The sequence below is a fragment of the Ornithodoros turicata genome, unplaced genomic scaffold, assembly GCF_037126465.1.
Source record: "Ornithodoros turicata isolate Travis unplaced genomic scaffold, ASM3712646v1 ctg00000947.1, whole genome shotgun sequence".
NCBI classification, from domain to species: Eukaryota; Metazoa; Arthropoda; class Arachnida; order Ixodida; family Argasidae; genus Ornithodoros; species Ornithodoros turicata.
In genome coordinates, this window is record NW_026999423.1 from 391,325 (window position 1) to 404,718 (window position 13,394).

Genomic DNA, 13,394 nt, shown 5'->3' on the forward strand with positions numbered 1-13,394 from the left:
GAGGTTAAGGAGCCCTATAGTATAGGTTATCATAAAACTATTTAATGCGAGACAAAGACAAAAATTCGTATTTCAGGTCGGGTAAGGCCTTCTGCGTTAAGGATGTGTCTAATGTGTCCGAGGACACTTTACGGATGTTTAACCTCGGTATTGGATTTGTTTTCAGGCAAAGACAATGTGCAGCGGCTTTGTGACTCAAGCGACGAAGAGTTCCAGACACTCGTCGAGCACGTAGGCATGGCCAGAAAGCCCCTTCACGTGAAACGATTGAAGAACGCACTCAAACAGTGCTCAGGCCATGCAGGTAATTGGAGAAATCCCGGGTTCTGGTAAAACGTCTGACTTTTCGTGTACATGCTCCTCGCACTCCATGGTAGTATTCACACAGGGCAGTCCGCATTGGCCAAGGGGAATTCGGTTGTATACGTGCAGTGTTTTTTGATTCCCAGGTCATAGGTTGAGTATATACATAGTAGCAAGGTGTTACGTGGCACTGTAAATCAGTTGTATGTTGCTTTACGTTTCCTTTACTTCAGTCTCCGCTGTTATGCCTCTAATTATTCCAGTCATTCTCACGAACAATCCGCGATCCACAAAAGATGTTACGGACCCTTCGGAGCACTTACAGGTTCAGGTTATTAAAGGCATGTGCCTCAACAGGGATTCTGAACTTGGGAGGGGAAATTTGGGAATTGAAATGGGGGAAGGAAGCCACGCGGCACTCACTTCCGGTCGACACTTGTGTAGTGTATCATTCGCAGGACATCTCCCTCGTCAGGGACGCACCAAGTGTAGGTCATGGCCGTTTCTAGATGCGTGTGTCTTATCGCTGCTCGCGGTAGGGTCGCTCGCGAGATGCAATACAGCCTCAAGAAACTCGAAAGAAGCAATAAGATACCTCTGAACTTATGCGCGTATTGCTTTGGAGTTAATATGAGTAGAGGTCCCAATGGATAGCGCATGAATGAACGGCAAAACGGGTGCATGCATGAGCGAAAGGGTGTTGAGAACCGATCACGTAGAGAGGTACGAAGGGAGTTTCAGTCTCCCTAGGACTCCCTTGTCAAGGGGGCTCCAGTTACATCAGTCATTGTGTCCTTTTATGACCGAGTGCTTCTCTGGAGCTTGCAAAAGAAATACAGTGAAGGTAATAAAGTAAGTGAAACGGCGGCCCCAGATGCTTCCTCGTCCATTTCTCATGTCAGGGGAGCAAAATCATCAGTCCCTCCAATGGTTTTATTATCTTGTCAATGAACAGCGCGATGGCCGTAGGTTGCTATAGGTCTGGTTCCCTTAAGGACGTGGACGTCAGCCGCGAGAGATATGCACGATGGCTCACAAACCCTATTGACTGACATGTCTCCCGCATTTCAGAGCCAGCTGCGTTTCGAGATTCGCACAAACGATGTAATACGCGTCTCTTACCCTTTGTTGTGAAACTCGGTATACAGGCCCTCGTCGTATCGGAGAACCTTCGCTGAAATATGAACCGCGTAACAGGGGGTCAAGTGTTACATCCCCTTCTAATTATGTTCTTCCTCTTCCTGATCCAGTATAGCTTACGTATTCCTTTATGCTGGCAAGTCGATTTTATCTTATCTTAGCTGAAAATTTAAAATCTCACTGCTCGGACATATGTGCCTGTATCGCCTACAGTGAACTTCCTTTGCAGCCGTAATGACGTCCATTCCTTCAAACGAGTCGGAGCGTGAAGTTCACGAACTGCTTCAGCGAGCAGATCTCCTCGCCTACTACGACAAGTTCATCGAGAAAGGTGAGCCAGAATGCGTCTTCGTGTCACCAAATATAGCGAGCTCACAGGTACTTCGGTTGTTTTTTTTTAAGTGTTTTTTTTAAGGTCACTATTTTTCGGCATGCTTGCTGAACGATTTTTCTGAAGTCAGCCTCGGTGGATCAGTGGTATACTGCGGCCAAGTGCCTCGGATTTGAAATGGCGCGAATAATAATAAAAATAAATAAATGAATAAAAAGGACAATTTCTCTCACTCTTAGAGAGTACCTTAAAGAGTACCTTGCGTGGTCTACAGTGCATTTAGTAAATCGTCTTCATGAGACTTGGAACGTGTTTAACTTAAGTGTTGAACTTAAGTGTTGAACTTGACCCTAGGCGTAGACAATGTCCAGCAGCTTTTTGACTCGACGGCAGAAGAGTTCCAGGAGTTCATGGATCTTGTTGGCATGTCCGGATTTCCTTTTCAACTGATGAGGTTCCAGAACGAACTGGAACAGTGGACAGGACACCCAGGTGAGCTACACACCACTGAACTGAGGCATAGCACTCGGACCTCGTAGACTCCACCTTGGCATTCCTGCGCGGAACATAATGGCTTTGGCGAACATAATGACGCGGAACATAATGAATTTACACGCTCACCAACTATTTTTTAAATCTCCGCAATGCACCTAGTGTCCTACTGACTAACGACATAGACTGAAGGAACGAACGGGCGTATGGACCGCATGATGGACACGCCTATACCCTAATACGCCGTTCAGTTTTTTTCTCAATTTACACGCTGTGTAGAACGTCGTGTCCACAGTGCAAACTAATAACATCTATCGAGGTCTCGCAACCCGTTTAGATACGAAGATCAACAATCCACTGCTGTGTTTGTACTTATGTACCACATAATAGCCACCGTATTTCATTTAAATGGGCCCTAAAGATGGTCGTGTTTTGCGTCTCATAGGGTACTGGACGCAGGTGTATTCCGTATTGAATGGTTATTATGTTAATACACGCACAATGCAGCGTAGGAAGTGTCTTTGTTATTGCCGTTTGCATGCGCTGGTGCTATACATTTTCCTTTGAGATGTCGTTCCAATGCATACACAATGTATGTAAAGCATATAACGCAGATACGAGTTCAAATATCATTTTTTTTCCAGCGTGCCAACCAATCGCTTCTTTTTTTCAGTCGCAATGACGTCCGTTCCGGCAACAAAACCGAGACTCTCGGAGATTCACCACCTCCTTGAACCAGCGGGTCTCCTCTCTTACTGCGAGAAATTCGAGGAAATAGGTGAGTCTAATCGATTAGCACAGCTTGCACAGCACACAACACACAGAGCGCTTGTTGGTCTGTGCAGGCTATGGTAAGTGCATACTGAAAACCCTGTCTTTCCGTTCGAGCCAAAACGCACTCTGTCGCCTCATGCCATGGAACAACCGCATGAGTCAGTCAGAAGGGAAATACGCGAATCGTTATGGGTAATGATGATGAGTCCTTTCACTGAGTACATATTCCCAAATATGAGTCTTGGTGTTTTTCGAGTAACGGATACTCCCACAACATCAGGAACTTTATTTTAAGATGATGAATGGGGAGTTCCATCGCCACGTCACATACTCTACCTGGTGGAGATGTGGGAAATGAAATAATGATCCCCTTTAGTATAAGGATCGAAGTCCTATGGTGTCCAGGAAGGTGCAGAGAGCTTGGAGGGCAGAGCATTGGTGGGCTGCGGATGTCGCCAGGGACCAAGCAGTTTTCTGTGGAGAGGGGAGGATGGGCGAGAGTCCAGCTGACTAACGTTGGTAGTGTGGCCAAAGAAGAAGAATGTGACCACAGCGGCAACGTCTGGAAGGGTGAACTTCACTTTTACTGAATTGAGGCTTATTCGTGGAAGAAGCTGAGACACCATGCATTATCTTACGACGCGCAATGTTAATCATTTGATGTCACCTAATTTATAAATAGTCCTAACGTGCGAAAAAGAATATTTAATGTAATGTTTCAACGGGAACATTACATTAATTCGGAAATGCTCGTATACGAGCCCGTGGGATTTCACGCTTACGGTTTTAGTCTTGGTGTGACGGGCGACTACGTTTGGCAATTTGTTTAATCTCGACCACGCTCGACATCGCGGCCCTTAGAGGCTTAGTAAACACCACTATGCGCAACGAACGCTCTTGAGCAACTCGATGCGGATCGGATTCAACCCGCATTGAAAATGCCGCGCGAATTAGCGAATGTTTCTGTGAAGAGTTTGCTTTTGTTGCAGTGACATTCCTGCCACACATGAACACCATCTCATGGTCAGCAGCACTGCCTGCGACAATGCCACTGCTCATACACTGGGTCTCGATATTGGTTACAATCAGACCTGTAAAGTAATTAATTACAAGTAATTGAATTACTGTAATTAATTACTTTCTTTGTAATTAATTACTTCCGGAATTACATTAGGTTTTATGTAATTGTAACTGTAATTGAATTACTTTTACAAGTAACGCGTAACGCATTTTGAATTACTTTCGGAATTACTTTGAACGCTATCTGGGAAGGCCCAATGTTTAAAGTTTGGGTCAGTTCCAAACCGTTTTTTTCTTTTTTCACAGTGATTACCCAAAGACTCGATTCAGATCGGTGCATTTTTCGGTACCGATTTTTTTACATTTGAATGTGGAAGGAGAAAAACTCTTCCGCCATGGGAAAAGGAGTACGAATTGTGGGTATTGACCCGCACTTCAGAGTCGCTAGAGTGCTTGAAAGATCTTCCTTGTGTGCTCGAGGTGTTCATGAAGTACAATGTTGGGCTGCCCAGCAGTGCACCAGTGGAGTGTTTTCGGTTGGTGGTCTTGTTACGACAAGGAGACGTGGCAGCCTTACAGACTTTGCCCTAGAGAACTTTGAGAATACCTTACTCTTGAAAGCCAATGGACGTTACAAGCTGCACTCATGATCTGCACTTTGTTCACATGCCTGAAGAAAGAAAGCCTTTTGACTGTGGTGTTCGGTGTTTCTTTAACATGGCAAGGGCCTTGTCCTTGTGTAAGACTTCTCTAACCCCCGTATTCCCAACCAACCCTAAGGGCTCCCTATGTAACCTCTAGCCCTGAGGGAGACGAATTTTGTTTCCCAAAGCGCCCATATCTGCAAGGGGCGCCCCAAGGGCACGCGCCAGCCAAGTGAGCTCGCGAGCTCACTGTACGCTCCCTGAGGGACGCTCGCCTCGAAACAAACATGGATGACATGTGCATTTGTGGATCGCGTCGTGGGATTCGAGCGTTATACCCTCACGGTGGTATTGCCGTAGTGACGGTTCGACGAATTCGTGACTGGGAAAACTACCTTGTGCGGTACGACGAATATGAATTGAAAGAAAGATAAGTTGCGTGTGCATGAACACAACACTACAGACTATACTGAACATCAGGAGGGGCACGGACAATCCTGGCTTCCCTTGTCCGGCCATTCAGTGATCGTTACAATCTGGCCGTTTAATACAACACACACACACACATAAGGAGACGATGGTGAGATGTGTACATATCATATCCGCAATATCCAACAGTTGTACAACATCTGAATACTGACACGAAGTAGCCCACCATACATGAAGTTTGCAAGTCGAACGCGAACAGAACAGGAGAGATACCAAAGTAGCAGACGACAGCCATCGGAAGCGGAAATGAAGCGCGGTCCTGCGCATGCGCTTCTGCTTCGTTCTACGAGGAATCGGGCCGAATCCCCTTCGAGCCTCCCGACGGCCAGCCCTTCGCTGAGGGCGTGCACGTTTACGTTTGAGAAACGCATGCTGCCCTCAGGGGATGTTCGCCCTCAAGGGACCCTGGGCTAAGGGCGCCCTGAGGGCAAAGTTGCGGGTGGTTTGGGAATACGGCCCTAACTTGTTTTTCTACCACAACACAACTACCACCATCTTTCAGAACGTGTGCAATAAACGTGTACATCAAATCTTGCAGTTTGCACGTCGTTTGCCCGTTGCAATCAACTTTGTGAATGTAATTCAGTGTAATGCAATTACTTTTTTCAGTAATTGTAATTGTAATTGAATTACAACAGAAAATGAGTAATCGTAACTGTAATTTAATTACTTTTGTGAACACGTAATTATAATCGTAATTCAATTACTTTGGAAAAGTAATTTTTACAGGTCTGGTTACAATGTGGTCCATCGGTTACCAGGGGCGGATTTAAGGGTCTGTCATGGGGGGGGGGGGGGGTCTTAAGGAAATTTCGTGCTTTGCGGCGCAGCATCGTCCAGGAGATAGGGTTTTTACATAGGGAACACAACCGCATGGGGTCCCCCCCCCTTAAATCCGCCCCTGCCGGTGACCCTGATTGAAAATGATTGTGTACGGTTTGTTGCGTGATCACCTGTTCGAAGTCATCGATCGGGGTCATCGGGCTGAGTCTTGGGAAAACCCAGGGAAAACCTCAGACAGCACAGCCGGTGACAGGATTCGAACCCGTGTCACCTCCCAGTCTCGGCGTGGAAAGCGATCATGACTAACGATCATGACTGGTGACTGATGATCATATGACTAGTACACTCAAGGGGGGGGGGAAGGAGTGGAACGGAGATCAATAGCGGCTCCTTATAGTTCCTTAGACTGCTATTCCCTCCCCATTTTGGCGCCCTAACCCCGACGTTTATTCACTAGAACTGCAAATTGTTACTGACCTTCGTAAAATGACCTTCAGAATGCAATAGTCTACGTAAATGTGTGCTGTTGGTCAGTTTGGTGGTATAAAACTTTATAGTTGAGCCAACTTAGCGATATTCCACCCAGAGAGAGTAAGGAACTGTTAGCGCATCTTTCTTCTCAAATTGTACCCTATGTATGCCACGAGATTTTAGATCACTCCATTTTTTCTGTAATATGTACGAAGGTGGATATAACAACCTCCTGCGACGCATTCGTATAAACTGTGTTCATAAAGCCTCAGACGATTTTAACCCCAGTGTTGAAATTTCCCTTAGGCATGGACAATGTGCAGCAGCTTCGCGACTTGACTGACGAAAAGTTCCACGAGGTCATCAACCGGGTAGACATGGCCAGGAAGCCGTTTCATGTAAAGAAACTCAAGAAGGTACTCGAAGAATGGACGGGGCCCACAGGTAACAGAAAGGCCACCAAATCTGGGGGAAGGGTTCCATTTTCTCTCACATGATGTTACACACACTCGCACACGCCACGTTATTATTCCCTATAGACTCACTTCAGTGCTTGATGTCATGGTGATGCGGCGGCGCTGCTGTCGTGCTTGGTGGACTAAAACCGCGCGATCAGTAATTATGTGTTTTCGGTCACTATTAAGGGCATGCCGCAAAGTGGTGTAGCCACTGCATGTCCTTCGCGGTACAGAATGGACAAATACGTCGCATACATCGTGCGGTTTCCGACTCCATTTTCTCTACCAGGTACGTCTACTCTATGCGCGTGAGCGGGTGCCCCCTCTTGTTCACAAACTGAAGTGGGTCTATGCATTACACAATGCCAAATATATTTTCCTCCAGAGCTTGTTAGTTGATTGGCAGATCCCCTGCTAGGCTTCCAACTAGCATCTCTCGTGCGTTGTTTTCTTTCTTCGTTTCATTTCTAATCTCCCTAATTGCTGTGAAGGAGGCTATCCTTGATCACAGCCAACGGTCGCATATTCGCTGATGGGCAGCCCATTGGGCCAGCATGCATAAATTTCTACTATGGTAGGTGATGAGCAAGATGAGAAAGAAGCGACGTGGCGGCACTGCATGCCAGACTCACCGTGAGGTCATTACATCGGTCTTTGCGTTTTCTAAAAAGGAGCTGTAAAGTAAATGGCACACATGTACTTGGACGCTTCAGATGCCTAAAGTCTCTGCTGCAAATCCTCCTGCTTTTTCAGCAATTGAATTTCAAAAATTGCTTGCCAAGCAAAGGATGCCGATTCCGCTGCTACTCAGACGCGACAACCCTTACTCGACTAGAACGCCGTCTACCGAAAAGGCAAGCAAACACCCAATCGAGTTCGTGGCCGTATTCGCGAGTGCAGTGCACGCCTCATTATCGAAGGTGCAGGATTTGTGTTTCTCAGAATACAAGCCCGTAAGCCTGATATCCGTATGAACTATGAAGTGCTTGGATGCGAGTTTTCGGAGGCAGTGCTCAGCGATGCAGCGACACAGAGAGAGAGAGAAAGACCAACAGAGGGCGCGCACCGCGCACATACTCGAAAACTTCTGTTGCTTCACTTGTGTTCCGTCCTAGCATTGTTCTGAATTCATTAATCATTTGTACTGATCTTTTATCATAATATTATTGTTGCTTCACAATGCGTTGCAATCTTTAATCGTCCATATTGGCTTCCTCGTGCTGTTCCCATGCTCCTATTTTTTCATTAAGGAACTCACGTTACATACATGGCATTCCCTATCCCCGAGCCGTCCATGTGTATTTTTTCTCGTTATTCTGGTTCTGTGTTTTCCTCGCCATAAGTGTACTAATGCTTCATTGCTTGTTTGTATCTAGTCTTGTGTACTCGCATTTGTCTTGTTCTTTTGTGTCTACTTGTTTTCTACCTCTGTCTTCTTGCAAGGATATGATACGGTCGACGGCTATAAGGAAGCCGAACACTTCCATCCCCCTGTCTTCTGATATGTGCCGGATGAAACAAGCCTGTTCCCGTGAAATGACTGTCGTGGTCTCGAGAGTCAATTAACGAAACAAGCAGAGGTATCGATGAACACTGGAAACTCAAAGACACGAGACAACAACCTAAAATACAGCAGCAACGACATATCATTGCTGCTTTTATTATGCAGCGTGATCACAGAGCAAAAAAACAAGAGTCCCTGTAGCCACTGTTGCTTCGCGGCGCAAACACTGAAAAACGAGAGTCGAGGTCCAAACAAATTATCGCACTTCACCTGTTACTTGCATTTCAATTAGTGTTGCATACGTTCCTAAATTCCTCGTTAAAATTACAGGAATACCACGCTTCATCTCCAAGGACATGGCTTCGACACCTGAATTCGATCTCAACATGGAAAGGTCGCCACAGTGGGAAGACGTCAGGAAGGAAATGCACGAAGCCATTGCGGCGAAAGACGAGGCTCGTGTTCTAAAGTGCCTGGATGCCGTGCCTGCATTGAAACTGTGGTTGGACCCTGTGGAAGATAAGTCAGCTCGTTACAGAGCTGTTCAAAAGAAAGCCATCCGTATACATGGCCTCTTAGTCTCGCGTGGATGTGGACTCAAGAACAAGAAAGAATCATCGTGTTACAAAGGTCTCACACCCCTTGAAAAAGCTGAAATACGACGGCAACGACATTACACCACAGAATGCGATGGCTCTTACATCGACTATTTGAAAAGCAAATCAAGGCACGTCGGATGTGATGACTTCGAGGAGCGATTGGAGCAGATGTTCAGGGAACTTTCAACCGACCAATTAAACGAGAAAATATTGAAAGTTGTTGCCACAGCACCGCATCTGGATATACTATTCGACTACAACAGTGAAAACGTTCAGGGGATCACGGGTTGCAGCGGCAGCCGCGACCTCGGACTTGCTACCTGCGAAGAGCAAAGAATTTTTATCGGAGGTAGAGGAACGGAAGCCGAAGTCCGGGGCACGTTTATTCACGAATCTTGTCATTTGGCACTTCATCTGGTGTATAAAAATGATGGCAAGCCATATTTACGCGAAGATACAGAAGTGGAACTGCGATACAGAGCCATTCTGGATGACATAAAACGAAGAAAAAACGATGTGGATCTCTTGATACGGCTAGCTTTGAACACAAGTGAAGAACAAGAAGCGATTGTTCGTATCCCACACATACTAACTCAATATGGCAGCGATCATGGAAATAGGGTTCTCGAAAAGGAGGTACCAGAACTACGAAAGTTTTTCGAGGATACTGTCATCCCTGACATGCAGAAGTACATTCAAAATGGAATCCCATCGTTAGATGCGAGAATGATAGAAAAGGAAAACGCGAGACTCAACAAAGCTTTCAACATTGACAAACTCAATGTGAAATTCGAGAACCAACTGAAGAGCAGTGCCTGGGAAAACGGGTTGCTTCACGTAGTTACGAGCCCAGAACTGAGGCTTCTCGAAATAATGGTTCACAACGCTGTGCGATCTACGGGACTTCCGTACATGTTTTTCGATGCAAAACAGCTGGACTCCGCACTGGAGGATGTGTTACTAGACTACAAATATGCTTTTGCGCTTGTAACGGTCCATCCAAAGGAAGACGTCCAAAAGATGATTCAGCTATTCGGTGAAGTATCCTGTGTCACTGGATCGAAAGTCATCTTGCTCGTGGAAGACAGTGGTAAAGACAACTTGGTGAAGCAAGTGCAAGAAGATGCATTCTTTGGCGAGAGGCACAAAGTTCATAGGATCGACGAAGCAAGCTTTGCGCATGTCACGAATAGCTGCAAAAAATGGATTTTCGAAAATTCCCGCATAAAACTTCAGGGCCAAGACGTTTCTAAGCTTTCCGACGCAACGAATATAGATACCTTCTTACGCTGCGTAGACACTGCGGTTTTCCTAAAGCTATGTGAGTCGGGGAACATTGACCTGGGACCTCCTCTTCATGAACTAGAAGAACGTGTTAAAAACTATTATGTGGAAAGGGAGTGTAGAAGAGCCGTGGAAATTAACTTGAAAGAATGCAATCTAAAAGACGACAGTGAGGCATTCGCATTTCTGGGCTGTCCACACAATCAGGTCGCAACACTTCTACCTCGCGGTTGTGTGGCAAAGGCCAAGGAGGAATTAACGAAGTTCGAGAAATTCGTACTCCTCCAAGAGCCACGTGACTACGAAGCTCTCCTGGAAGATGGTCATTTCCGAGACAAAGTAGTGCACCTGCTAAAGTTCGACGAATCTCGTACTAGACCCTTGTGGTCCAAATCAAATGGTCGTCTCAGTCACCTTCCATTGACGGGAAGTGAGAGTTACACCGAGGACGCGTTGTTGAAAGTAGACGAGAAGGTTGTCATCGTCTCCGGTGTATCAGGAATGGGAAAGAGTACTCTAGCAAAGCGCTTGTGCAGAGAAGTAAAAAATCCAGATGAAAACCGGTGGGTGCTCTACGTCGACCTTCCTCAGAGAATGGCATCTGTTAAAACAACGTCGCCGAGAAAAACGGATATGTGCAAGTATCTAGCGGATCTATGCCAAGTACAAAAAGATGGTCTGGAGTTCACTTTGTTCGAGGAAAGTTTGAACGTCGGAAGCCCTTTCAAGATTGTCTTCATCTTGGATGCCTTCGATGAACTGAACGAGAGATGCCGCAATTGCGTCTTGGAGCTTACATCGTTTATATCTGAAAAGAAAGCTCACAAGATATATATGTTTACTCGTGCTGTATTTAAGTCCCATGCACAAGATGCTCTGCACACGGTGTCATATGAACTCCTTCCTTTCTCAGACGAAAACCAGGAGGAGTTCATTAGAAAATATGAGGAAACAGCTCATTCAAGCAATGAAAATACTGGAGTCTCCAAGCTGTTCCAGCGACTGCACATGTCGTTGAAGAAGACAAACAAGACAATCCTAGAAAACCCTCTCCTGCTTCGTATGATCCTTGAAATGAAGAATGGGGAGATTGCAGAGTCTGACGATTACTGCTCGTTACTTAAACGTGCAAACATTTCAGATGATAGAAACTTATACATTGTACACGTCTACAGGCTGTTTGTGTGGTACAAGTACCTTATATTCAGAATTGAAAAAAGAAAAGAAAATCTCCGTCTACACGCCGTGCAAGAGGAGGATGACGCCGCAGCGCTTCAATTTTACAAAAACCATGAACTCCTCGCTATGAAGTGTATATTTCCTCAGGAAACCTTGAAATACTTATTGAACAAAGACGAATTAGAGAAGTTAGAGCCCGAAGGACGTTTAATGAAAGACGCAGCTAATAACAGTCTCAAAGAAGGTTTTCTGAATGGTCTTAACAACGGAATTCCAGAGTTCGTTCATAAGACTTTCGCTGAATTCTTTGCAGCCGATTACCTACTGGAAAAGGCGAAAGTAAGACAAAATTTCGACGTGAGGGATGTCATTGTCAATCTGTACCGTGAAGAAGAATACGGCGGTGTAATGATGTTGTTCGACGCACTGGCATCGTACTCCTTTCCCCTTCACTCTGCTGTGATGAACAATGACGCTTCATATTTTGAGCGACGCGTTATCCAAAAACAGGATATGTTGAAAGTCGATAGGCTCGAAAGGACGCCACTGCACTTAGGAGCCCTGCATTCTGATGAAGCAACATTGAAGAAGCTTCAAATGGGTGATGAGCTAATCCAGAAGGATTTGTTTCAAATGTCACCGTTTGGATACGCAGAGCTGCGGTCTCCATGGGACGCAAAATACGCTAGGGAGTGGATGGAATGCTTGCGGACTGAGACTTCGGCTGCGGGAGACAGACTCAACGTGTTATGCGCTCGATACAGTGAGCAAGCAGTGAAACGTTCTACCGAAAATCTACGCACATGTGAAACCTTGGAGCAAAAGAGACAGTTTCTTGAACGAGCAATATTGACGGCTGTGATACACGACCTACGAGGCGTTTTAGACGTGTATCTGAGCTATGTGTCCCCGAGAGAGAGTACAGTAGATCTGCACAGAGACATCATGGACCAATTAGAATCACGCAAGGAACGAAGCTCGAAATGTTCTGCAGAGTCTTCGGTAATTAGAAACCTTGATAGTTTTACAGACAGTAGCAAGAGAACTGTCCCTTTTTACGCAAAGTCCGAGGCTGTTTGTAAAATGCTCCTTCCTTACTGCGATATGGGAATTCTTGATAGGGGTGGAAACACAATGTTGCACATTAGCGTGGAAGAAGGAAATCTGGAGACAACAAAGTTTTACGTCGCACATATATCTGTTCACAGTAGAAATATATACTCTCAAACTCCTTTGCACTTGAGTGGAGACGCAGAGATTGTGAAGCTACTTCTTCCTCGTTATCCCTCAGTGAATGTTCTCGATTGTGAGCAACACGCTCCGATGGATATATGTGCAGAGAGAGATGATTTGGAGGTCATGAAGTTGTTACTCCTTCGCACTCAAACATATGCCACAGATCACAACAAATTGGAAACAACGCTTCATGTGGCTTCTGCCTCTCTTTCCCTTAAAGCTGTGACGTTTCTTCTACCTCACACAAATGCGCACGTGCTTAGCTACAAAGGAGAAACGTGCTTAGACGTTGTTTGGACAAGTTGGACATATGGGAAGAGTTCGGAGTCCAACGTTGTGAGGTGTCTCATCCCACACTCGCTCGTGAACTCACCTGAAACGTTCGGCTCATCACCGTTGTACGTCTGGGCGAAACGTGGTGGAACGAAAGTGATACAAACTCTATGGCCTTATTTGCGACTCTGTGACCCTAGGCATGCACAGAGGATCAGCAGAAGCGGTGTGTTTGTGTGGATGAAGGAGGATTTCCAAGAAGAACATTGGTGTCTGAAACTTCTCTTCCTCCATTTAGATGACATCGCTGGTGATCGTTATAGCCGTAAACTGCTACATTATGTGGCCAAGGATAAGCTATGTAGAATACAAGAAGTAAATTACATTAATTACATGAAGCTGTTACTGCCACAT

At 45.7% G+C, this 13,394-nt stretch overlaps 1 protein-coding gene across 1 annotated transcript in view; it reads left to right on the plus strand.

Moving 5' to 3' along the window:
* LOC135375841 (uncharacterized) overlaps nt 1-13,084 on the plus strand; it is a 60,819-nt gene extending 47,735 nt beyond the window's left edge. The window contains exons 8-14 of the mRNA XM_064608484.1: nt 167-304; nt 1,673-1,774; nt 2,129-2,266; nt 2,940-3,044; nt 6,754-6,891; nt 8,740-12,473; nt 12,971-13,084. Of these exons, the coding sequence (XP_064464554.1) occupies nt 167-304; nt 1,673-1,774; nt 2,129-2,266; nt 2,940-3,044; nt 6,754-6,891; nt 8,740-12,473; nt 12,971-13,084 (4,469 nt within the window). The remainder of the gene's footprint in view (nt 1-166; nt 305-1,672; nt 1,775-2,128; nt 2,267-2,939; nt 3,045-6,753; nt 6,892-8,739; nt 12,474-12,970) is intronic.
* Nucleotides 13,085-13,394: the final 310 nt, after the last annotated feature.